The 25,230-nt window shown below is 43.9% G+C and overlaps 1 protein-coding gene across 1 annotated transcript in view; it reads left to right on the top strand.

The window, feature by feature from the left end:
- Positions 1-2,067: 2,067 nt before the first annotated feature.
- The window catches only part of VWDE (von Willebrand factor D and EGF domains), a 56,227-nt gene continuing 33,064 nt past the window's right edge, over positions 2,068-25,230 (top strand). The window contains exons 1-11 of the mRNA XM_066629134.1: positions 2,068-2,411; positions 3,481-3,491; positions 5,851-6,029; positions 6,766-6,997; positions 11,715-11,974; positions 14,985-15,074; positions 16,495-16,639; positions 18,369-18,583; positions 19,046-19,119; positions 22,024-22,297; positions 23,564-23,772. Of these exons, the coding sequence (XP_066485231.1) occupies positions 2,068-2,411; positions 3,481-3,491; positions 5,851-6,029; positions 6,766-6,997; positions 11,715-11,974; positions 14,985-15,074; positions 16,495-16,639; positions 18,369-18,583; positions 19,046-19,119; positions 22,024-22,297; positions 23,564-23,772 (2,033 nt within the window). The remainder of the gene's footprint in view (positions 2,412-3,480; positions 3,492-5,850; positions 6,030-6,765; positions 6,998-11,714; positions 11,975-14,984; positions 15,075-16,494; positions 16,640-18,368; positions 18,584-19,045; positions 19,120-22,023; positions 22,298-23,563; positions 23,773-25,230) is intronic.

Here is a 25,230-nt window from a genome sequence, read left to right as displayed (position 1 = left end):
ATTCCAACAAGTCAAATGTGGAAAAAAATTAAGTGAACTGTGAAAAAGAATTAGGAAGGGAGGAGAATTTAAAAGGTAATTATTGCAGCATATTAGACATGCTGTCAACAGACTGTCAGCATATGTAAAAGGATGTGTGAAAAATACTTGGCAAAGATGTTACAACTCTTCTGCAAAACAAATGCTATTCAGAGCTTAAGCAGATCTTAATAAAGCTTCAGAATGAAATAAATACAAATAAAAGCACATTTTCTCATAGGCCACAGTTGCACTGTCTACACCAGGGGTGTCCAAACTTTTTGGCAGGAGGGCCACATGAGCTCTCTGACACTGTATCAGGGCTGGGGAAAAAGCAAGAAATAATTTACATTTAAAATTTGAATAAATTTACCTAAATGTATATATTAGAGATGGAACTTCTATGAATTAATGAAGGTCTTGCAATAACTCAAGGCCTATAAAGGGCCTTGCACAAAGCAAGACTGGCCTTTCTTTTGCTGCCGCTGCTGCATCACAGACATGAAACAGCAAGCAGGGGAGGGAGCACTCGGCAATTCATGCGAGAGGTCAAACAGTCATGCTGAGAGGAGTTGTGTCAGGCCAGTGCGGGCTCCAGCAAGTCTCCAGTGGGCCAGAGGCTCATTGGAGACTGGGGGCTCCCCGCAGGCCAGATTGGGGGTCCCCGAGGACTGCAAATGGCACCCAGGCTGGAGTTTGAGCAGCCCTGGTCTACGCTGTACAAAATGCCACCTATAACTCCCTGGCGTTTTTCTTAAATACAGGTCTGAAGGTGGGTTTCTCCTAGCTCAAGGGCAGGGGGGTGATGGTGGCTGCAGGTTGCGGTGTGCTGAAGGCAACAGGGCACAGGTAGTTCAATGCTGCGGGTTAGGATTGGGCAGTCAATGGTCTTACTTCCCATGCAGCATGGATAGGGTTGCTACCCTAGGATAAAAAGCACAGAGGAGCACAAACATAAAAGCTCAGCAGTTCGTTGTGCAATGTTTTAGATCAATAAAAGACACAACAGCAACAATAACAACAAGACAAGATAGGACTGGGAGGCAAAATTTCTGCATGTTGTAATTATCATAACATTGTATCACTTTTCCAAGCACTGATTTCTGTCTAATGGGCCCAGACCAACAAACCTGAATCTCCGTTTCTGTTTGGGATCCTCCCAATGTGTCCACTGCTCTCGGGCTCTGAATTGTGTTATTTAAAAAATTTATACCCCACCTTTCCTAAAGTTCAAGGCAGCTTTCAAAACTTAGTCCATAAAAACATAGAAGAAAATGATTTTTAAAAAACCAATTAAAATCTAGATAGTTAAAAACCAGCACAGCAGTAAAATAATAAATATAATACATTTGTTTTGCTTGAGTCCAAGTGGATCTTAAATAAAGCTTCAGCAAAGAGCTCAACTCCTGCAGTTTGCAAGATAGCTGCTAATTGCGCAGCTCCCACAGTTTGCAAGGAACTCTGGTCTTGCAGTTTGCAAGCTCATGTACACATAATGTGGCGCACCCTGCCAAAAGGTTTCCTATTGGGCCCCGCAGCTCCGTAGCTCCTGAGAACGGCCCTGATACCTTGTGCTCCTAAGGTCGGCCTTGATGCTCCTATACTTTGAGAAGGCACCAGTGACTATCCCTTCCACCACAGGATGCGGTGCACCCCGCGAAAGTGTTTCCTATTGGGCCCCGCAGCTCCTGAGGACGGCCTTGGTACCTTGCGCTCCTAAGGCCGGCCTTGATGCTCCCATACCTTGAGAAGGCACCAGAGACTATCCCTTCCACCACAGGATGTGGCGTGTACCCCACTGGCACAACTGCACCAGCACTGTCAAAATGGAGAGGGCTGGGCCCCAAGTTTGGCAGGTGCTTGGCACTTGCCACCCCCTCTAGCTATGCCACTGCTGGGGATGTTCCCCAAGGTGGTGCCCCCCCCCCGGCTCATCAGTGCCAGCTGCAGTGCGCCTGGGCACAGAAGGGTCCAGGGAGCGCAGGGCGCGTGCGCTCCACTCAAAGTCACCCGCAGGGGTGCCTGGTGCGCTCGGGGGCTGCCACTGGGATGGAGCGGAGAGGAGCGGCGGCGCACAGGCTGCTCAGCTCCCTCCCTCCCTCCGCCCAAGTGACCGGGCTGCAGGGAGAGGGCGCGCCAGGCGGACCCGAGCTTGGGAAAGAAACTCAAGCAGCGGCAGGGAGAACTTTGCGCGGCGGAGGAGCCGGGCGAGCCTCTGCCAGGCCACCTGGAGCCGGCGCGCGCCCCCCAGTCCCTGCGCGCCCTGCTGGGGCTGAGCGGAGGACCAGCGAAGGGAGCGATGCGCCCCCGAAGCCCGTCCAGGAGGACGCTCGCCCGCCTTTGGGTGGCACTGCTGCTGCTGCTGTGTCTCCAGGCAGCGCGCGGCCAGCAAGGTAAGGAGGGCTGGCAGGGAAAGGGCAGGGGGCTTCCAGACCCTTCCAGGGTGTTCTCCCCAGGCACTCTGGGAACCCCGTCTACTCGGAAGTAAATCCCATTACAGTCAATGGAGTTTACTCCCAGGTAAGTGAGGACGGGATTGCAGCCCTGGGGCACAGTAGCATGGCTACGCAGACGTCAGTCCATTCTGTTCAGTGGGACTTGCTCCCAGGAAAGTGTAGATAGGGTGGCAGCCAAAGGGCACAAGCCTAACCAGGTCTTACTCAGAAGTAAGTCTTGTTATGTTCAGTTGGACCTATTCCCAGGCAAGTGAGGTTAGGGTGGCAGCCAAAGTGTAGTATTGCCACCTAACATATCATCTTGTACTTGTTTGCTGATATCAACAGGAACAAATACAAGAGGGTATTTTATGTGACAGTCGTGGTCCAGTCCTATGCATGTCTTGATCAGGTTTGATTTTCTTTCTCAAATAAAATCAGTACAAATCTATTATTATTATTATTATTATTATTATTATTATTATTATTATTATTATTATTATTATTACAAAGATTTACAAATAGGAATTGAAAGGCTGTGGCAGAAAAAGCCCAAAGTAACCCCAATTGGCACTCTTGGTGCTATTCCAAAACACCTTGAAGAGCACCTGAACAGCGTAAGGCCACAGAAATTATTATCAATCAGCTGGTCCTTGGGAAGGATTCGATGTCTGGATTGAACAAACCAGTCAATAACACCTACCTGACTGTGCAAAAAATCTCAAAATAATAATAATAAGAATTAATTAGGCACCTGAGTGGGGCCCGACGAGTAGTTAACGCCAAGCCCAACTAAAGAGCAGGCAGCTGTGATATGTAAGAAATAAATCTTTATACTATATGGATCCCTCTTTTATAAAAAGCCCACAAAGTGGTTTACATAACAAAAGAAATGAAATAAAAGTTCCCTGTTTCTTGCATGCCTCTTTGAGCGCTTGGATTAGAAGATGCAAGTTTAAATAAAATGCAACTAGTGACACTACTACTTATAGTAATGATAATGTGAATTGCAATGTTGTGTTCAAAGGTGGTTGAGAAGTGAGTTATCTTGTCCCCTCCTGGATGGGGATTGATCTATGTAAAATGATTGGAAGTACTGTAGAGAACTAGGAGGCAGTAGTGGTTGTGGATAAATTAATACAGTACAGTATAGGCCCCCTACCATTGCCTTTCATTAGAACACCTTCAGGGTGCCTTCACAGCCCACCACCCCCACCTCATTAATAGAATACAATTTTGAAGAACTGAAAAGGGCTGTGGGAAATCAGTGGACAGGATCTCCTGTGGATTTAAAAAAAAAAAATTGATGGCATCTGGGAGGGGTATGTGATGTGGATTGTGGCTAGCAACCTGTGCTGTTTCCAAGATTTTAAATGCCCCACCCCACTGAATTGTGATTTGCTCTATTGAGAAAAAGCTTATAGGTATTTTTATACTGCTTTTATGTACTTCTTTCCAATCAAAAGTTTGCAAAGCGGCTTCCATCGCTAGGCAAATAACTTTTTCCGTGCCCTGAAAGGTTCCCAGTCTAAAAATGACAACAGAGAGATCAGCAACAGCCACTAGAAAAGACACCATGCTGGGGTGAAGAGGGACAGTCACTGTCCCCCCTGCTAAATATAAGAGGATGCTGTTTTATAAGGTGCTGCATTGCCCATTTAGCAAGGATACATACCTATAAAGGTGTGTAAAAAATATATTAAATAAAGTAAATAGGTAGTGACCCAATCCTATGAGCCTGCTGCGCCACTGGAACTCATGTTCTGGCAGTGCAGCATACCTTATGGCAGTAGCAAAATGCAACCTGTCGTTCTGTGGAATAAAAGGGGATTGGACAAGTTTCTGGAGGAAAAATCCATTACGGGGTACAAACCATGATGTGTATGCGCAACCTCCTGATTTTAGAAATGGGCTATGTCAGAATGCCAGATGCAAGGGAGGGCACCAGGATGCAGGTCTCTTGTTATCTGGTGTGCTCCCTGGGGCATTTGGTGGGCCGCTGTGAGATACAGGAAACTGGACTAGATGGGCCTATGGCCTGATCCAGTGGGGCTGTTCTTATGTGGAGCTACCACTGCAAGTGACAAGCAGCCATGGTTGTGTGGCCTCCTGAACAGCCCTGGCACTGGCAAGTCGGCATGTGAGGGAGTGGGCCGGGTGGAGAGAGGGAGGAATAGGGCAGAGACTAGAGCAGTTGTGACTTGCCAAAGCTGATTCACCTATTCACCAAATCTCATTAACCTAATTCATTCACATAGGCTGCTAAATCATAATTCACCAGGACTGTATATCTGAGCTGGGCCATGCTTGGCAATGAATGTGCAATTGTTCATAATGTTATATAGCACATTCATATTATAATCTCTTCCAGATGCCCATTTAACATATAATTGATTTCTTTCTCCTTTCTTTGGATCCCCAGTTATGCCTGACACAGATAGAACAGCCATCTCGAGCATAAGAGTTTGAAGTGTAGTATTAAACAAGGACACTATTGCCTTGAGTAACCAATAGAAAAGGACACGCAAAGAGTACTAAATGAAGTGGTCTTGGCTCACTTGACATTCAGACCAAAGCACAGCAGTTTTATAATCTCTTGAGTAGGTACAACATGTCTAACCTGGAAAACTGTCAAATGGTATTTATATTAGTGCCATCCACTGAAGCGCCTAATATCATAAACAGCAAGCATACTGTCCATATAAAGAATATGGTCACATAAAAATCGGTTTACACTTGCCAAGACAATCTGTACAATTTAGTATTAATTGCTACCTTGTTCAGGTATATTTGTCCTGGATTTTCATTGTCTCCCTCTGGCTCACTCGCTACTCCAACTATACAACCAGTTCCCTGAACTTGCTACAGCAGCAGTGATCAGCCATGACTACTGAGGAATCTCTATCATGCTCTGGTGTAGGCAGCTTCCATCTGCTCTCAGTGTGAACACTTGGTGGGTGAGATAGGCTCCGAAGTGCACTTCATGCGATTTGACTGGTCCACGATAGCCAATAGCAGCTTCCAGTCCTGCCACTTAGCATAAACCATGCATAAAACAATGAGCCCCCTGGCATGTTAAAGCATGCAGAAGCATCATTTCCTGTTTGAGCTGGAGGGGGGGGAGGGAAGTAAAAGATGTATGCTCCAGAGCTGGGAGAGCCTGCAAGAGCATCAGTTTTCTTCTGTTGAAAGAAAAACCCATTTTCACTAAGGTATCTATAGAGCTATAGATCCCAAGTAATTTTATTGAATTGAATGCAAAAGCTAAGTTGTGCTTTTTGCTTTGACTCATAGTATCATGACACCTTCACACTATCTGGTTAAAAGTACTGAATTGAAAACTAGTATGAACAAGTAACTAAAAACGCTTCTGTCTCTATTACTTCTACATCTCTAGAATGTCATTCCAGTGGCCATCAGATCCTTCACAGTCCATACCGAAGTGTCGATTTTGATTCATCACAGCTTCAGCAATCAGCTATTCAGGACTTAATATGTGACCATTCACTGACACCAGGATGGTACCGCTTCCTCATTTTCAATAAGCCAGCAGAAATGCCAACCAAGTGCGTGGAGGTATTGGTGCAGTTCATTAAACCTATAAGCAGTAATAGGATTTTAAGAAAACAATGCACAAAATGGTATTATGGGACAGGCTCCTTTAAACAAATTACTGATGGGAATTGTCTTCCATACATGCAGATCATGCCTAGCTATGCACTGCATGCACTTTCTGGGGTGCCTAATCTGCTGCTGCATCCTGAATCCTTTCTGCACATTCTTGGTCTAACATGATGATGAAGAACTGGAAAGGGAGAGCACTGAGAAGGGGCAAGGATTACTACTGTTTTGCCTCCAGTACACTGCGTGAAAAAGCACATATGTGTCATATAGACATACATTTTTTTATTCTCATTCGCATAGTAAAAAAAAAAGTTTCTCTCCCTCTTCATAGTACTTACCTTGCTGGAAGCTGTTCAGTGGTAGCTGCCGCTATGGGTCTGTGCAACTTGTGAACAAACCAAATCCCTCCCACCAGCCATGTATGTTGCTAGGTGCTTGTCCAACCTCTTGTTTGCAATGCTGGGCAAGGACAAAACGAGAGATTTGCAAAGGCCTCTGTGTACATACTGTACATAGTTGGTGGCCTGCAATCGTCTTGGCGTATCATGAATTCTTTGGGCCTACCAAGATGTAAACAACAAAGGGCCAGTATGTTTCTTATTCCTCAGACTGCTTTTACGTACATTGGGTGGTGGAAGTTTTGTGCAAAATGACTTTTTTCTAATGTTTTGCTTTTGGGTACTAAAAGATGAACCACTGTGGAACACAGGCACCAGTGTGGTTGTCCCTGAGAGACTCAGAATCCTTGCCTCAACCAGGAGAGATCAAACAGTTAACAGCCTGCGCGACTTGGCAGTTTTTCTTCAGCACTGCGAAAGACTGCTGCCTATTCCGCATTCCTATCACCGTGAGGAACTGTGGAGATTTCTTTATATACTTACTCCAGCCCACCCAGGGGTGCATGGGATATTGTGCAGAAGGTGAGGAAGCACACACTGCTGCATTGCTAAATATCAGGGAGGGGGGGGTTGCATTTGTTTCTCTAACCATTAAGTCTCTGTTTTGTTCATTTGTTTGTTTAAAGCAGGTGTCTCCAAACCCCGGCCCGGGGGCCAGATGCAGCCCACAGCCAGCCTTTATCTTTCCCGCAGCCAGCCTTTGATCCTCTGGCCCAGTTGACCAAATACAACTGGAGTTGTGCTTCTGGGGTGGGGGAATGGGGGCCTTTTAAGTGTGTGCTTTATTTCTTGGGCTATGTTGCTGCTTGGAGAAATCCTGGCATTTGAGCCCATTCATTTATTAATTCATCTAAGTTCCATCTCTGATGTATTTATTTAAATTTTATTCTTGAATTTTTTTTCCAGCCCTCAACACTGTACCTGCTATTTGATGCGGCCCTTTGGCCAAAAAGTTTAGAGACCCCTGGTTTAAAGCATTTATACCCTGCCTTTTCAAAAACTCAGAGCGGCTTACTTGATATATAGATAAAATACAAAATAAAATTCAAAGAATAAGGGTCCAATCCTATCTAACTTTCCAGCACTGGTGCAACCACAATGCAGCCCTGAGATAAGGGAACAAATGTTCCCATACCTTGAGGAGGCCTCTGTGGCTGCCTCCCCACCACAGGACACAGTGCACACCCCATTGGCACTGCTGTATCGGCAGTGGAAAATTGGATTGGGCCCTAAGGCAGCAAGCATATAGTACATAATAAAAACAACAGGCCAGATAAAAACAACCAGGAATATCCCACCCTTACCCCTCCATGAAAGCTAATGTAAATAAAAATGTTTTTAGGCCTCACTGGAAACTCTCAATGGAAGGGGCAGATTTTAGATTTTCTGGCAATGAGTTCCATAAAAGTGGTGCCACTGCTGTGTATTTAGAAGTATGTCTATGTGTGGCTTGAGTGCATTACGCCAAGCCTACACATGTAGAGAGATGTGGAGGTAGAATTCTGAGATGGTAGCATGGCATACATCACAGCTGACTACCGAGGAGCATGTCATTTATAAATGTTCCTTCTCTTAAAAACCTCGCTGAAATTGCTTGCTCTGCTGGTGCGCAGTGTTGCAAACGTGCCATAAAACACACTGTGACACCGCAGTCTCCAGGCCTGCTGGCAAGAAGGCCGATGCCTTCGCACACTCACCAGCACAGCAGAGTACACTCACCAAAGCAGGTGTAGTTCACACTATGCAGTGCAGGAGTGGGTGGTGGTAGAACGGGGTGGGGGGGATAGTGATGGGGGCTGGGTTGGGAAAATCGGGCCTGGGAGGTGGCAGGGTTGGTGTAAGCACTTTGTCCTATCCCCCTTTCTGAGCCTGATCTGCCAGTGTGGATTAATGCAGATTTTTGCCAGCTGTGTAACTGGCACAGTTCCGAAATGACCCATTGTGCAGGCAGGGGCTTACCCAAATGTCTCCCTTTCCCAAGGAGACTTTCTGCATGCTAAATTTATGCATGGGATGCGACATCGCCTTTGCTGGTGTCACTGCGTTGGCATGGGGAAGTTTAGGTAGGATTGGGCTGTGTGTCAGATATCAAAAATAATAATTTTTGGTACCTTGGAACAGACCTAGACATCAGTGGTTATTTAAGGGATAGGTTTTGTTCAAGGAGAGCAGTTGCAAGTTACAGAATAAATAGGAAAGTACCATGAGATGTCTTTTTAGCTGATGTGATACAAACTGAAATCATTGCTCGTAGTAGTAGTAGTAGTAATCCTTTGGCTCCAGTAGTAATTTTTGCTTACAAAAAAAAAAAAATTGCACATGTGCAATGCTCTAGCGCAGTGGTTCTCAAACTTTTAGCACCAAGACCTGCTTTTTAGAATGGGAATCTGTCAGGATCCACCGGAAGTGATGTCATGATTGGGCATGACATCATCAAGCAGGAAATTCTGTAAGAGTCCTAGGCTGCAATCCTACCAACACTTACCCAGGAATAAGTCCCATCTACTATCATTGTTAAAAGCATATACACAATAGCCAGTTTAAAGTATAATTCTGTAACATTTCCCCAAATGCAGTCACATACCATGGTAGCATCCAGTCTACTATATTAAAAATAAAATATTGAAATGAATGGGGACCGGCCTGAAATTGGCTACGGCCCACCTAATCCTGACCCAGTTTGAGAAACACTGCTCTAGTGAAAGCAATCCAAGCAGTCAGTGATCACTAAAGAATGGATAGACAATCGGCTTGCTAAACTACCAAAATCATGGTTGTTTTTTCTTTAATGCATCTAATTTGCAAATAATAGTGATTGAACATATATACTGAGAGAAAACTGCTGCTCCATCTGTAAGAATCAGTTGTTTTAGTGAATAAATAATTGATACTCTAAACTGGGTTGTTTTTCAAAACCTTAATGAGTAGATTAGCAAAACTATTTGCATCAGATAGCTTAACAGAGAAGAAAGGATATCGTATTAAAGCTGCTTTGCTCTCAACAGAGGAGATTTCAGATTAGTGCATCTGATGTTTTAATTAAAAGAATGAAATAAACTTTTTATCTTCAAGATGAGGTATCTGTTACTTACTCTGAGCATTACAGCATAATACTGTAATGTGTTTTATTACTTTTAAATGCCAAAGTAAATTATTATTATTTAACGGCTTTTTTTATTATACAAGAGACGGTAAAAAGCATAAACACACTCCATATTTCCATGCAACTTATTTACTGAAATGTTAACTGTGTATAGTATAATACACCATTTATTTTTATGGTGGAGAGAGCAATTTCAATATTAAAAACATTTCCATTGCAACATTAAAACTAAAAGCCAACTTGCTTTCTTAAACAGAAAGTAATGAGCTGTCTTTAAAAGAGAGAAATGCATTTTGTTTAAAAGCTTAATGCCATTTAGTGAAATTACATACTGAAAAGTTTAAACAGTTTCCACAACTTTAATAGTTCGTAGTAAAAACTAAACTTTTAATTCCAAGCTTTTATTTTTCAGACACTTATAGCCCAGTCCTATTAAGAATTGGCCTGCTGCATTGCAGTCTTTAGCGACTGCAGAAGCAAATTCCACTGTCACAAAATGGCTGCTGATGGAGTACATGGTGCTTCATCAATAGCCGTTTGGGAAAGCCGCTGCACAAGGCGGCAGCATTCCTAGTCCGCCAGCAGATCACCAGCCTTCTGCCGGAGCTGGTAAGGCAGTAGTTGGGGTGCAGTGGGGTTGTAACAGGAGCAGGGAGGCTGTCACTTCGAAAGACTCTAGTAGCTTGCACTGTTAACATCCAAATCATTAAAGGCTAGCATGAGCAGACTTCAGGCTTAAACCTTTTTTGCAATACAGGTTGAGCCTCATTATTCCTGTGGGTTTCATTCCAAGCACTCATGTGGATGGCAAAAAAAGGCACTATAGCAAATCAATTTAAAAAACAAAGTTTCTTTGCTCCAGTGATTTAAAAACAGCCTTGCTGACCTTTGTGATGTAAGATAAGGGTCATTAGGAGTCATCCATCAATCAGTCTGCTTCACTCAGTCCCTCCCTTCACCAATGCAAAGTGAACACCTTTCTTTCACATGCCCAGGGGGATGGGAGGGGTTGCCTGGAGAGAGAAGGATTGATGGATTGTCAGCCAGCTGCCCTCTCTCTCATTAACAAGGCTATTGTTAAAGGACTGTTCAGTTTTTTAAACTGATTTTAAAGGGGTGCATTTTCTCCCTTCTCCAGGGATCAGCACATTCCTTCTCATTTGCAGTGGCCGTTCGTGTTGAGTCAAATCCGTGTATAAAAAAATTTGTGTATTAAAAGGCTGGACCTGTACTATGGAACTCTTCATTGTTTTTGCTAGAATATGCTGACATGACTACCCTTCTGGAATCTGCCAGGATAAAAACTCAGACGCTTTTGGATAATTCATGATTGTTTTTTAATTCATGATTTTAGTCAGACTGAAAACAAAACATTAGGAATGCCTGTCAAATGATTACCTGAAACAAGCACACTCATATATGGAATATCTCTAGTTATTTCAGATGCAAAACTGCATGTCTGCCAGCCTGGTGACCCAGAAGCGGAAATGGCCTGTAGCAGTAAGTATTTTGCTCTTAGTGATTGCAGTGTGTTTTATACCATACTCTGATTTTAATTTTGGTAAAATTAATTTTTTTAAAAAGCGTTTTTGCTTAAGAGTCCTTAAGGCAGCCAGAAACTATTGTTCAGAAACTACATATAATTGCAAAGTAAGTAATTGTCACAAAGAGGAAAACCCATATAATGTTTCTGTTGTTTCACGTTTCCACTTACGTTTGTAGGTTTGAACATATTTATTGTAGGACTAAGATTCTGTCCATGTTGCAGCCAGTGGAGGTTTAGCTATTGATTTCTTCTGGGATTCGATTTTGTTCAGGTCTGAAATTGTTTCATGAAATACTATAGGTGTAACGATACATTAAATGGATCTGTGTATAATTTGTGTTGTTTTTAAATCAACAACATATTTCCCTCCCAGCCATGTGTGTTCTGTCTCATTATACTTATATTAGTGTTTCTTTAATTTACTTGTTTCAGATTATTTGCAGGAACCCTTGCTGTTTTGCTTGCTGCTTTATTACTGGGATTCTGCTTTTGCGTATTTTGTACAGGGTTTTTTTAAAAATGCAGTGAGGGGTGTTTTTTTCAGTGTCAGTGGTGGCAACTTGCTTCCCCATTTATTTTTGTCTTATTAGGTAATGCAGCTCCTTCACAATTGCCACTTCCATCACTGCCCCCTCCAAGCACACCTGAAATTGTGGCAGAGTTACTTGAAGGCAGCGTGTTCTTCAGGTGCTCCTTTGATGTCCCCATCACAAACACCTCGGTGGGCTTTATTGTGGCTTGGTCGAGACTGTCTCCTGAAGGCATCAAAGAAGAACTAAGACAAGAGACGACAGTTCAGGCCTTCTCCCTTTTAGAACTGGATGGTATAAACCTCAGGCTCGGAGACAGGGTATATTTAAGGGCAATATTACTATTTTATGTTTCTGCAGACTGATGGCATTCCTCAACAATTTTCTAATAAGGGTCCAAAAAGATAATCCATATTCAGCAGAGACTCTGTACTAAGTAATGAGTAGCTTTGCATGTTATTCTCTTAGTGAAAGCACCATCATTATCTCCCAGGTTGTGATTGTTTGTAGCTATGATTCCAAGGATCATAACAAGTGAATCTGTTGTAATTATAGGATTGAGGTGAGGCTGCTTCTATCTGTACCTGTCTCAGCTCTTGATTGCCAAAAGTAGTTCAAACTACTGCTTAAACTATCTATCTCAGATACTGTCGCAGGCAACAGTTTACCTGGCCCATTGCAAACTCATAAAATGGATCTCAATACAACTCCTTGAGAGCTGACCAAGAGCATTTGGTCTGGAAGCAGTGAGGATCTGGATGGGGGCTAACAAGCTGAAATTAAATCCGGATAAGACAGAGGCTCTCCTGGTTCGGAAATCCTCGATGCAGGTGCTGGATTATCGACTTGCTCTGAATAGTGTTGCACTCCCTCTGAAGGAGCAGGTTCGCAGCTTGGGGGTCCTCCTGGATTCGCAGCTGCTCCTGGATTCCCAGGTGGCGGCTGTGGCTAGGGGGGTCTTTGCTCAGCTTCGGCTGGTGCGCCAGCTGCGACCGTACTTGGATCGTGCAGACCTGGCCACGGTGATCCATGCCACGGTGACATCGAGGTTAGATTACTGTAACGCGCTCTATGTGGGGCTGCCCCTGAAGATGGTTCGGAAACTACAATTAGTACAGAATGCGGCGGCCCGTGTGGTCACCGGAGCCAGGCGGTTTGACTCTGTCAGCCCGCTTCTCCGGGGGCTGCATTGGCTGCCCATTCGTTTCCGGGCCCAATTCAAGGTGCTGGTTTTGACCTTTAAAGCCCTATACTGCTCTGGGCCAGGATATCTTAGAGACCACCTACTCCCGTACAATCCGGCTCGCCATCTCAGGTCATCAGAGAAGGCCTTTTTGCAAGTGCCGCCACCCAAGGAGGTCCGGGGGGTGGCTGCAAGAAATAGGGCCTTCTCGGTAGTGGCACCAACATTATGGAACTCCCTTCCCCTTGACTTGAGAATGGCTCCCTCTCTTGAGAGCTTTCGGCGAGGCCTGAAAACACTGTTGTTTAAACAAGCCTTCTGATTTCTGGCCTTCTTAACTTTTTATACATCTTTTAGTTTTACAGGCTTGATTCCTCGGTGATCTGCTCTTTTACTCTTTTAATCTGACTACTGTTTTATGGCCCTGTAGTGTGTTTTTAAATGTTTTTATCTGTTTGTATTAATGTTTTTTAAATTCTATTGTTTTTTAATATGTTGTTAGCCGCCCTGGGTCCCGTTAGGGAGAAGGGCGGGATAAAAATAAAGTTTTATTATTATTATTATTATTATTATTATTATTTTGCTGTTCCCTCTGTCAAGGGTCAGGTGGAGGATGCGTCTACAACTAACAGTACCAAGCCTATAGACCACTTACTTTTAGCAGAATGAGTGCTCCACTGTTGTAAGAGGCCCAGTGATGGCACAAACATCATTCTGCTCCTGGGCCAATCACAGCCTACAATGCAAAGTGGTGATAGCTTTGCACCCCCACTGCTCCAGAGCCCTGGCTGCAACACTCAGTAAATTGGTGGCAGGGGTGTGTCATGGGCAGGAGGACCTTCAGGGTGAGGAGGAGGCTGGGGAGAGGTAGATCCAAGTGACACCAGCATGCTCCAAGATCCTATCCCCTCTTTTTGAACCCGCCTCATCCCTTTTCTCTCCTCCTAGCTGGTGTAGGTCCAAGGAGACCCATAGGTCACTAGAAAGCCTGCACAGAAATAAGTAGAACATATTTTTACTCACCTATGGCAGGCCTCCTGATCACCCCCAGCCCCCATTGGCACAGCTGCATCACCATTAATAGGATTGGGGCCTTAGTTTCATTTCATTTCCTTCCCCCTCCCTCATAGCATATTGATGGATTTCTGACTGTAGCTCAGTGATAGACCACCTGCTTTGCATGTGGAAGGTCCCAGGTTCAATCCCTGGCATCTCCAGGCACTTCTGGGAAAGATCTTGATTAGAGATCCATGGCCAGTCAGTTAGTACAGTAGAACAGACTGAACTAGACCAGTGGTTTGACTCAGCGACAAGGTAGCGTCCTATGTTGACCTTCTAAGCCATTATAAAATGCAGTTGTGTTCCTTCTATTTAGACTCAACTACCTATTTTACTAAGGGTGCAGTCCTAACCAACTTTCCAGCACTGGCTTAGCCGCAATGCAACCCCAAGGTAAGGTAACAAACATGCCCTAACCTTGAAGAAGCCCCCTTGACTGCCTCCCCACTGCAGGTGAACACTCCCCAGTGCAGTGCACACTACATTGGCACAGCTATGTCAGTGCTGGAAAGTTGGTTAAGATTGTGCCCTATACAGATCTATACAACTTTTGTCTTATCTTGATGAGTACAGCGCACTAGTCATGCATAGTGACCCACCAGAGGGTTGATAAATATCCTGTTTTTACTGCTTGAACTACAGAAATGGGAAGGTTGTTAAGCACCTTGCAGGCCACCATATATTACTGAGTTAACCTTACACAATGTGTGCTTGCCTATTATGAGTGAAACATCCTTTATGTTACAGATAAGAGAGTGTCAAATCAAGATCACACTTGGTTTAACAACTTCTCTTTTCCTTTTTTTTTTCCACTTGAAATGCCAGTTTCAAGATGAGCCTAGTGTGAATTGCTAATAGGGAAGGGGTTGCCTTGCAATCTCTCCTTTTTCATTTTTATTAACATGGATACTAAAACCTGAGACTTTATACCATTATAACAACCTAACTCTGATATAGGGAAAATCAGCCATTAAAAAAAAACCTTGCTTTTTGCAAGTTTTCTACAGTGTATATTCTCTTTATTCATAAATAATTGCTCTGGTACCCTGTAGGACCTTTAACACAGTCTTATCTTACTCCTTTCATAGATTTACTGTAGCAGTTCTACCTTTTCCTTAGAGAAACCAGAAATGCAGAGCTCACGCATTGAGAGCATGGAATTTTTTGCAGGAATTAAGGTACGTAGAAAATAAAACAATGCATTCTGCAATGATGGTAAAATTGCAATAGTGCAAGTGCTCTAAAAAGCAATATTGTCATTTTTCTTTAGGCTGTGAACAGATATAAAACTCAACCATAGTTTAGTGTTAGATGCATGAACAGAACTGAAGACAGCTGAGCCTAGGGCTCACAAGCTTCTCTTTCCTTCTCCTCCTCCTTTGCACATGAGAGGAGATTGAAAGCTTTCACTCTCAGGTTAAAATAAACTACAGTTTACCATTACAGTGTCTCCAAATTCAGGTGACTGTGATTTAATGCTATTCTGACCACAGTTCATGAACCAGAAACTGTAACCACAGATTGTTCCTGGTTTGAGAACTGTTAAGGATGAGAGGGAATTTTACTTTCCTCACTAAGACAGAGTAGCAGTGGGCAGCTTATCTTAAGGCAGAGGCAGTCCGGCGAAAGAACAAACACAGATAGTCTAAGTTTCAACACTAAATCTGTATTTAACTGTGTACAGGATCAAGCAGCTATGAAGAGAATTCAACAGCACCTCAGACATAAAACCTCACCCCCTAATAACTGACATATAACTGACATAACTGACAAATAAGTGACATAACTGACAGTTCCTTTGGGGATCACATGCCCCTGCTCCAATCAGGCCACAAATTTCAGGGTCCTCTGTCTAGGTACCCTGACAAGAACTAACCACAGTTAGAATAAATTGCAGTTTCCTGGTTTCAGATGTAAAGGCAACAGTGGTTTATTCTAACCTGGAGATGAAAACTTCTAACCACTTTTAATCATACATGAAAGAGGAGGAGGAGGAGAGTGGAGAGCGCAAAGCTCATATTCTCTTCTGCTCTGCCCAATTCATGGAATATGGTTTAGGGCACAACCCTAACCAGGTCTACTCAGAAGTAAGTCCTATTGTGTTCAATGGGACTTACTCCCAGGAAAGTGAGGTTAGGACTGCAGCCTTAGTGTTACATCTCCATGCAGTCTGAGTGAGACACTTTAGCTCAGCAGAAAATAAGTAAAATCAAATAATACATAGCAGACACTCAAAACATCTTTCATTCTGTCTATAATTTTCTTCCGTTGACTTTATAGGCAAAATAATTGCATCCATTCTTTGGTGACTTTTTGAGGAATTTCTTCATAAAACCAGAAAGCTTTCTATTCCTTTAATATGGGGCATCTGTTTTGCCAGATTACAAATATTTAATTTTAAGGAAATGTTCATCCTTCAGTAGTATATTTTATTGATTAGTCTGTCAGATCTTTGGGTTTGTTTGTTTTTTACAAGTGCAAAAACATTTTTCTATTTCACATCCTTAAACACTGTTCAGAAAAATGTTATGCAGGTCACACAGTGAGATAATTCCATGTAGAGATCTTGCATTCTTACCATGCTGTCTTTATACCCAGTTGCATCCTGAGGCATTAACTATATCAGAAGATGGAAAGGAATACAGACTGACAATAGAGAGCAAAATTCCCATTCCTTGTCCTCAAGCCAGTCAACTGGAAAATGACTGCAAAATCTCATTAAAATTAAATACGATAGAAGAAGGTAATTTCTGCTCTGATTTTTTAAAAAATTGGTTTGTGCCTTGAATTTGTACTTTTAATCATCATTCAGACGATATCACATTTTTATGATAGTGATGAATTTTTATGACACACTCTAGAATGTATTGACACAACAGGAGAACAGTGTTGATTCTGTTTAATCGAGAGCTGTAGAAGAAATCAGAAGTAAAAGTTTTGCCTGGAAAAAGAGCATTTGTGTGTTGAGTGTATATATCGTCAGCAAAGTCATCACTGTAAACATGCTCCAAATCTATAGTGCATCTAGGTCCTTGTATGAATAGTAAAATATCCAAAAGTTGTTGGTTTTAAACATTATTTGGTACATTTGTGGAGGTTATTGGTTATTCTAATCTTGGTTGTGGCTACAGCGATCAGGAATGTGTTTGCTTTCTCATCTAAGAACTTGCTTTCCTCTGAGGCCACACATAGTAGCATCAGGTGGTACATTAGAAACTGCCACTACTCAATCAGACCATTGCTCTGATTAGCTCAGTATTGTCATTGGAGACAATATTCTCCAGGCAGCTTTTTTCTGTGATCTTTTTCAGCCCTTTGGGAAAGTGTTAGTGTTTGGCAGTCCAATTCCAATGGCAGCAGTGCTGCCGGGTGCAGTGGTGCCAAAATGGTGACCGCTGTATCCAGCAGCCCCGCCAGAACTGCCGGAGACCTCCTTGGGGAAAGGGGATTTTCACCCCCTTCCCAAGTTAAGGGCACAGGGGCCAAAATGGGTCGTCTCCAATCTGCACCCGCTATTTTGCTTCTCAGCCCAATACTAAGCATAGAATCTGACAGAGTAGATCTCTGCCGGTCCCGCCCCACCCTCCCCCATTCCACCCACTCCACACCTCCCCCTGCCTGGAAACTACTCACTGCTGACTGCTGCTAGAGCACCAGCCAGCCCACCACATGGCGCTGGCCTAGCGCCGGTGGCTCCCCTCTCCGGGTGCCGCAGACATGTCTTATGGCATGTTTGCAACACCCAGTGTTGGTGCTGAGGATGTTTAGGATTGGGCCCTAAGTGTCCAGGATCTGAGATCTTCTGCGGATGCTTCACCAATGAGCTACAGTCCCTCTCCAAAGCATGTGGTAGGGAGTAGTTAAGTAGCAGAGCACATCTTTTGCATGCGCCAGTTCTCAGGTTCAATCCCTGGCATCTCCAGGAAGGAAGGAGAGACCCTTTTCTGAAACTCTGGAGAGCCGCTTTCAGTCATTGTACTGTGCTTGATAGGCCAGTGATGTGACTCAGTAGAAGGTTAGCAATCCTACCAGTATTTAGTCTTGTCCTGTGGTATTTTACTTGGTTCACTTAATTGAGGGCTTGACATTGTTTTACTCGTCCTTGCCTATCATAGCTGTGGTATGATACTTTTTTTCTTTTTGGCTGCTGCTTACTGCTTGTGGGGCCATCATAATCTGGATGGTGGGAGTTAATCTGTGTGAATGCCTAGCTTTGAAAGCAGGGAAAGAGAGAAGAGGGTCATGTACAAACAATTCTGCATGGGGTTGCCTTTCTGTTGCCATGCAGGCTTATGGTCCTATTTTTTTTTCCCATCCATTTTACTGTTACTGACACTTAGAGTTGGCATTCAGTGATAACAGACTAGTTTTTGTCTGTTAATTCAAATCAAATAAAATCAAATAAATAATTATTCTTTTTTTTTTTATCCCTAGGAGGATACTTTATTAATGGCTTATTTATATTGGAACAGGTAAAGATCAACCAAGCTTAAACTTGGCTTTTTCTTCTTGTCACGTGGACCTTCTTCAGCATCCCTGCTACAATGGATCCTGTAGCCAGGCCAGTGTTCACTATACTGCTGTGACCAATTTCATTCAAGATGGAGACAAAGTCATCAGGATTGTGGTGGAACCTATTGCGAGTGACAGTTTTCTGTGGGATGGTTACAGGCCGGAAAGCATTCAGGTGGAAACTCATTCCGTTCTCAATTGATAAAAGAAAAAAGAAAACTACACTGTAGGGAGCTGTCTGATACAAACTGGTTATTCTTAGGGTGTTTTTAACAGTCATTTGTGCTTACTATTATTTTGCTTGTCCTCAATATAATCTTAGAAGAAAAGTCACTGTGGTTGCCATTGGAGAACCTGTGAAAAAGTGTCTTGCTGTCTGGCCTCACTATAAGCAGTACTTCAGTCATTTCCAAATTCCTATCTGGAGAGAGGAAATATGAACCTTGAATGTCTATCATCATGTATGATGACTATATTCATTTACCCATTCAATTCTGTGTGTCCCATCCACTTCCCAGTGGTTCTACAGCGTATCTAAAGTACAGGGTTGCAGCTTGAATCAACCTGTGAATAGCTTGAAAGATTCCTTAGCCATTTTAGCATCAGAATTTATGCTTATGTCTTAATTTTTTCAAAGGTTACTGTGAAGGATCTTCCCTCTGCTTATTGCTACTCTTTCACCGACCCACACATCATCACATTTGATGGCAGGTAAGCCATCAAAGTATATTTTCTGCTGAGTTGTTGTTGGGTTTTTGTTTTTTTTTGTAAGGGGGGGATGTATATAACCACATGCCAACACTCTTAAGAGCATATTCAGGTGTGTTGCCATCCATTATTCTTGGGATTGAATTGCAAAGTAGGGGGAAGATGCTTTTCCATTAGTATTGGCTTTGGCTTAATGGTGCTGGTTGTTATATTTCTGAAGGAAAGCTGCTCTCCTTCACTGTGTAGCAATGAAATACAACCTGAGAAAATTACATCTTGGAGCGGTTCTACAAAACATGCCCCTTGAGAAGAGTGATGGTTACACAGAATGCTCCATACCCGCAGTGCATAGCCAGGGACAGCACGCTGTTATTAAAACCTATATTGCATGAGCGTCGGCTGGGCAAGGAAACACTGATAGATTTTGTTCAGTGCGGTCTCCTAGCAACTACCTGAGAGTCACACAGCTAAGTGCCATCTAGCTTAATGGTGTTTCGGGGCAGCTGTTCACCTTGCCTTTCTCACATTGTCACAGAGCGTTTGCATTTATTAAAAAAAACCAAATTCTTCCATGCATTCAGATGGTATTGTGAGCAAGCCTTTTTTTCCCCTGCTTGCTGCTTGTTTAGAGGGATCATCAGCACTTAAGGGAATCCATTGGGAGGAGTTGCTGATGTCCAGAACTTTGTAGGGATAGTTTCATTCCTCACAGTTCTCTTTGCAAAACAAGGGTTTGGGCTGGGACAAATATATTGCCGACAAGAAGGGAATTGACCTGCTTACATGCTTTGATTAGTGGGTGTAGAAGGGGAGAAGATCGTCTTCTCTGTTTGCACAAAATGGGGACAACAGCAGATCTAGGAAGAGTCATTGGTGAAGCACATACTTTGCATGCAGTCTTGGATTCATTCTCCAGTGGGATCTCCAGTACTGGGGGGAAAAAACTACTTGGGATTCTGGAAAGCTGTTGCCAGAATAGATAACACAGGATTAATGAACCAGTGGTTCTGTCCTGATATAAAACAGGTTCATACATTTACTAGTCACAGGATTTCCCTTCAGTACTGAACCCAAAGTGTGCAAAGTGGTCTACCCAATTTGAACATTCCCAATTGCAGACTTGTGCAGTTTTTTTTTATTAATTTCTCCCTGTGTGTATTGTGTCACCTGTGCTGACCCCATGATTCTATGAAAAAACCTCCCTACAGAGAGCCATCAGGCCTCCCTCTCTTCCTGTTTTTAAGCCTTAAATACTTCCTTGTCTTGACAAGGTTTTGATTTTTAACTCTGAACTCTTCCAAGGAAGGATCTACTGTTTTGATTGGTTATTTAGTGCTTTCTTTTTAGTGCTGCTTTTTTTGTGTTTTTGTGTTGGTTTCAGAACATGTTTGAATTTAAGAAATATTAAACTAGTTTTGAAGCGTTACAAAAACCTTCAGAATGTGTTTGGCCTGAGACAGTAGTGAGACAAAGAGAGCAATCCAAACCTGTGCTGTGCCAGGAGGCTTGCGCTGCATCCAGCGCAGGTATGTTGGCAGCAGTGGCTCAGCTAGAGGCAAGGGGAAACTCTTTCCCTTACCCCTGGGTAAGGACTGCTGGCCCCAATGGTCTCTTTGGACTTGCGCCACCTCTGGAGGTAGCGCAAGTCCAAGGAGAGCGGAGCGACTTGAAGCCGTTCTGTTCTCCCTGGAGACAGGGGTTGGGATCCGGCATAACTGCTGGGTCCCAGCCCCGCCTCCGGCTCCCTGTGCACCCGCCCCCGGGGCCGCCCATCTCCCGCCCTCCCCCCGCCCAGAAACACCTCCCTCCCTCCTCCTCCCCGCCCCCCCACACCTACCTTTGCCGCTTGTGTCGGCACGGGCGCAAAAACACAAGCGGTTGCAGGGGAGCTGCCACGGAGGCTTCTGTCAGCCTCCGCGCTTCAGTGTATCTAGATGCACTGACTCGGCTTCCTCCCACGGAGGTGCAAACATGCTTTATAGCACGTTTGCGACCCTCCTGGGCTGGCCCAAGGGACTTGGGCTGGCCCATGTCAACTTTAGGATTGCGCCCAAAGTAAATGAGTTTGCATGCCATAAGAAACCCTGTATCTTTTTGTTCATGGGGGAAAATGCTCTTTCTAAAGGCCATGTGGTTCTTTTCCCCTAAAAACCGTTTTTCTCTCCCTCCTCTTCTGCTTTTTACTTTAGATCAGTGTTTCTCAACCAGTGATATGGGTACCACTAGTAGAACTGAGGTGGTGTCTGGTGGTACTTGCAAGACCCCTGGACACCTGCCTCTTGGCAGCAAGACCAGGAATGTGTTGCAATAATCAGCAATAGGAGGTTCGGTTCAGTGGACAGAGCTCCAGAGCATGCTTTTCCGCATTCGAAAAAGCCATCTCGTCCACCCTGAGCTTCTTAACTGGTGTTTGTTTGTATTGCATCTGGCTTCCGAGCCGAGAAGAAACTGGCAATGATGTCATCGCCAGTTACTTCTGGTGGTGCTTCAAATAACTAGGTGGACCATGTGAAGTGGTACAGCAAAGGTCGAACCTTGAGAAACACTGTCTAGGTGGGAAAAGATACAGATACATGAATCTGTGGTGACAATGCCAAGTATTCCACTTTTAGCTTCCAACATCTGCCAGCTGCATTTTGTAAAAACAAAAACAGAAGGTAAGGGTAAGAAATAGCACACAACTAAAGAGGCCTGTGAGTTTGGCCCTGAGGAAGGCTGCAGTCCTGAGCTATTAAGCTCAGTTGTGGTCCATTAAGTCCATGTGCACCATCTCTTAGTAAACATGCACAGGATCAATTTGTGCAAAAGTGGACAAAAATTAGCCTTGCATTTAAACCAGTCCCACCCAGTCATCATGAGGACTGTAAAAAGAAAGATAATTCTACATGCTCTTCTTTTTGTTTCTAGGATGTATGACAATTTCAAAACAGGAACATTTGTGCTGTACAGAAGCGCCTCCCGTGATTTCGAAGTCCATGTGCGCCAATGGGACTGTGGAAGCCTTTACTACCCAGCATCATGTAACTGTGGCTTTGTTGCCAGAGAAGGGAGTGACATAATCGCATTTGACATGTGCAGTGGCCAGTTACGCGACTCGCAGCCGCACTTATCTGTCAAGAGCAGAGACTCGGCAGACAGCAATGTCAGGATCACTGAGTCTTACCTAGGAAGAAAAGTCACGGTGTGTTATTAGTGTTATATCTTTAGTAGAGTTATTCAGTTCAGGAGGACTTGGGAGGGGGGCAGTTTCCAACACACTGATTAGATGTGTTAGATTAGAACTTTCTGTAGCAAAAAAAAAAAAAAACACCTCTTCTGTAACCATTTTACAACTTGAAAGATGCTTCAACTACTGCAATTTAAAACAACAGAAACGTAGCTCAAGAAGCGGGTCACAGTGCTCAAATCTGTCTGCCCCAGCTCATTTTGACAAAAAATAGAACAAGGAGCTGGTACAGTCTGCCCTTGATCCTGTTTTCTGTCCTTGGTTTCCCTCCTTAGCATCTCACTTCCTTCGTATTTTTTATCCTGAGGTTTAAAAGAGGCATTAACCACTCCGATAAGTTTGAACAAATATATTATGATGTTCCCATTCGTGATTCTGGATTTTCTCCATCATGATCAAAGCCCTTTTATGTTCATTAAGTTATCTTATTATTTTCAGTGCATTCATTTTGAATGTATTTTCTCATTCTTGATAGACTTCTTGCTAACTTCTTCTGCTGGTTTCATTTGGTAATGAAACTTTATGACCTTGCATGTGCCTGGGGGCTTCATAAAGAGTAAATTCCCAAAGACAGTATATAAAGGGGATACTTAATAAAGGAAAAAAAAGGAGTAGGATAAATTATTATTATTATTTATGTACAATTTTCAACAAAAAAGTCATCTAAGCAGTTTACATAGCCAAGGGAATCAGAAAATGATTCCCTGTTGCAGTGAGGTTCAAAATCTAAAAAGGAACACAAGGGAAATACCAGGAAGCAGTCACTGGGGGCACTGTTGTGCTGGGATGAATCAGGGCAGTTGCTCTTCCCCACATCTGACATAATACAGATGTGAATCGCTCAGTGACCTTCCGCTTAACGATGGTCCACATTTATGACGGTGGTCAAAGCACAGCAAAGAGGCTCTTAATGCAAAGAAGAGGCAATCTATCTCCAGTAGCCTGTGCAGGCAGCTAGTGTCTGGCAGGGAGTGTCTGTTTACACAACAAAGGCACTAGATTGGGCTGAATGTTCGCTTAACAACCTAATTGCATAACAATAGGATTGTGAGGCACACCTGTATAAGAGGATCATCACTTTAAAGATGCTTCTTTGCAGAGGTAGAAAGGATAAATGGGACAGAACAAAGAACTAATTTTTTCTTATCTCCAAAGCAGTCCACAAGCGGGGACCGTATTCCAATCAAGTCTTCCTATGTTTGCCATACCATTTGTTTCTAGATCTCGTTTTCTTCTGGAGCTTTTGTTCGAGCCGATGTGGGGGAATGGGGAATGAGCCTGACACTCAGGGCCTCCAGTTCAGATTACAAACACACTTTGGGACTTTGCGGAACTTTTGATGGCAATGAAGAAAATGATTTCCATGATGCAGATGGAATTGAAATCGCAAGGGGAGCTGATGCATATCTGTCTTTTATTAATGAATGGAGGTAATAACTTAGAACAGTTCCACCAAAGGCTTGCTGTTGTTTTTTTTAATCATGTTTTGTCACTTACTGAAAAGGGCTGGTGTTAATGCAATAGACATTGTCCAACATTTTAACTTAATAATGGTCAGTGGCTGTCAGACCAATCCTACACTTCCCTAAGCGTACAGCCCAGGGCTGTAGCTGCACCAAAATGGTGACTACTTCATCCAGTGGTGCAGGGAGGCAGTGCCAGATCTGCTTGGGATCTGGGATAAGGGACTTCCAGGTGGCCCCAATGGGTCTCCTCGAATCAGAATTGAGGAAACCTATGTTGGGTTTCCTGGGACAGGAGGTGAGTTAGGATATGGTGGTATCGCCACCCCCTCCCAAGTCTGCTCCTCCATCCCCCTGCCCAGTTCTGCCCCTCCCTGCCCTCCCCCCACCCCCAAAAGACCTGCTGCCAACCGGTGGTAAAACTTACCACTGGGAGCCCTCGCCACTCGTCTTCCAGCACTGCAGTCCCACACCAGCTGCCGCTTGGCCCAGTATTGGTTGTGTGGAAGTGCCTTACAACACTTTTTGCGACAGTCGGGCCAGCAACACCAGCAGAGCCCCGGTGCCGCAGCACATAGGATTGGCTTCTGTATCTCTTATTTCCTGTACGCTAACCTTTGACCCCCTACCCTTTTTTCCCTTTTCCATCTCCATTGGTATATGTATATTTGCCAATTGACATTTCATGCATCTGATGAAATGGATGCTAACCCACAAAAGTTTATGTTGAAACTATGCTAGCTAGCATAGAAGTGGAATCTATTGGGCAAGAGTTCCAACTGTCTGAACCCCCCAAGCCTAACTTCCCTGAAGAAGTAGTCTCAGCCATAGCAATCCCTCCCATTTCCAGTTCCCTCTTGCTTCCTGTACCCTCATCAGTGAGCCTAAAGTGGAGGAGGAGAAATGCAAGGTTTTTAAGCCAAGCCCTGAGCACTCTTCCCTCTCCAAACCGCAAGGACGAAGCTTAGGCCTCAGGACATTTAAGACCTCAGTTGAGCTCCGGTCATGTCAGAGCAGAGTGACAGATGGCCCGATCCTATCCAATTTTCCAGTGCCAGAGCAACAGTGCTGATGGGGCATGCAGTGCATCCTGTGGTGGGGAAGCAGTCACAAAGGCCTCCTCAAGATATGGGAACATTTGTTCCCTTACCTTGGGGCTGCAGTGTGGCTGCACTGGTGCTAGAAAGTTGGATAGGATTGGGCCCAGAATTCTCTGTGGTCCTGTGCATCCTGCCTAACCTTCTTTACCTTGCCTTACAGAGACCCCACTCAAGCGTCTTACAAGACACCACCTTTCTCCTTTGGTGGAACTCAAAGCAACATATGTGGAGTTCCCCAGTGGTCAGCTATTGAGGCACTGGTCTGACTCAGCCCTGTTTAGCTTCAGGAAGCTGGCTGTGTTATCTGCCCTCAGATCGTTCCCTC

Source organism: Tiliqua scincoides, chromosome 5, assembly GCF_035046505.1.
Source record: "Tiliqua scincoides isolate rTilSci1 chromosome 5, rTilSci1.hap2, whole genome shotgun sequence".
In the NCBI taxonomy this organism is placed as follows: Eukaryota; Metazoa; Chordata; class Lepidosauria; order Squamata; family Scincidae; genus Tiliqua; species Tiliqua scincoides.
The sequence above is the reverse complement of the archived record's forward strand: the minus strand, read 5'-3'. Positions and strand labels throughout refer to the sequence as shown.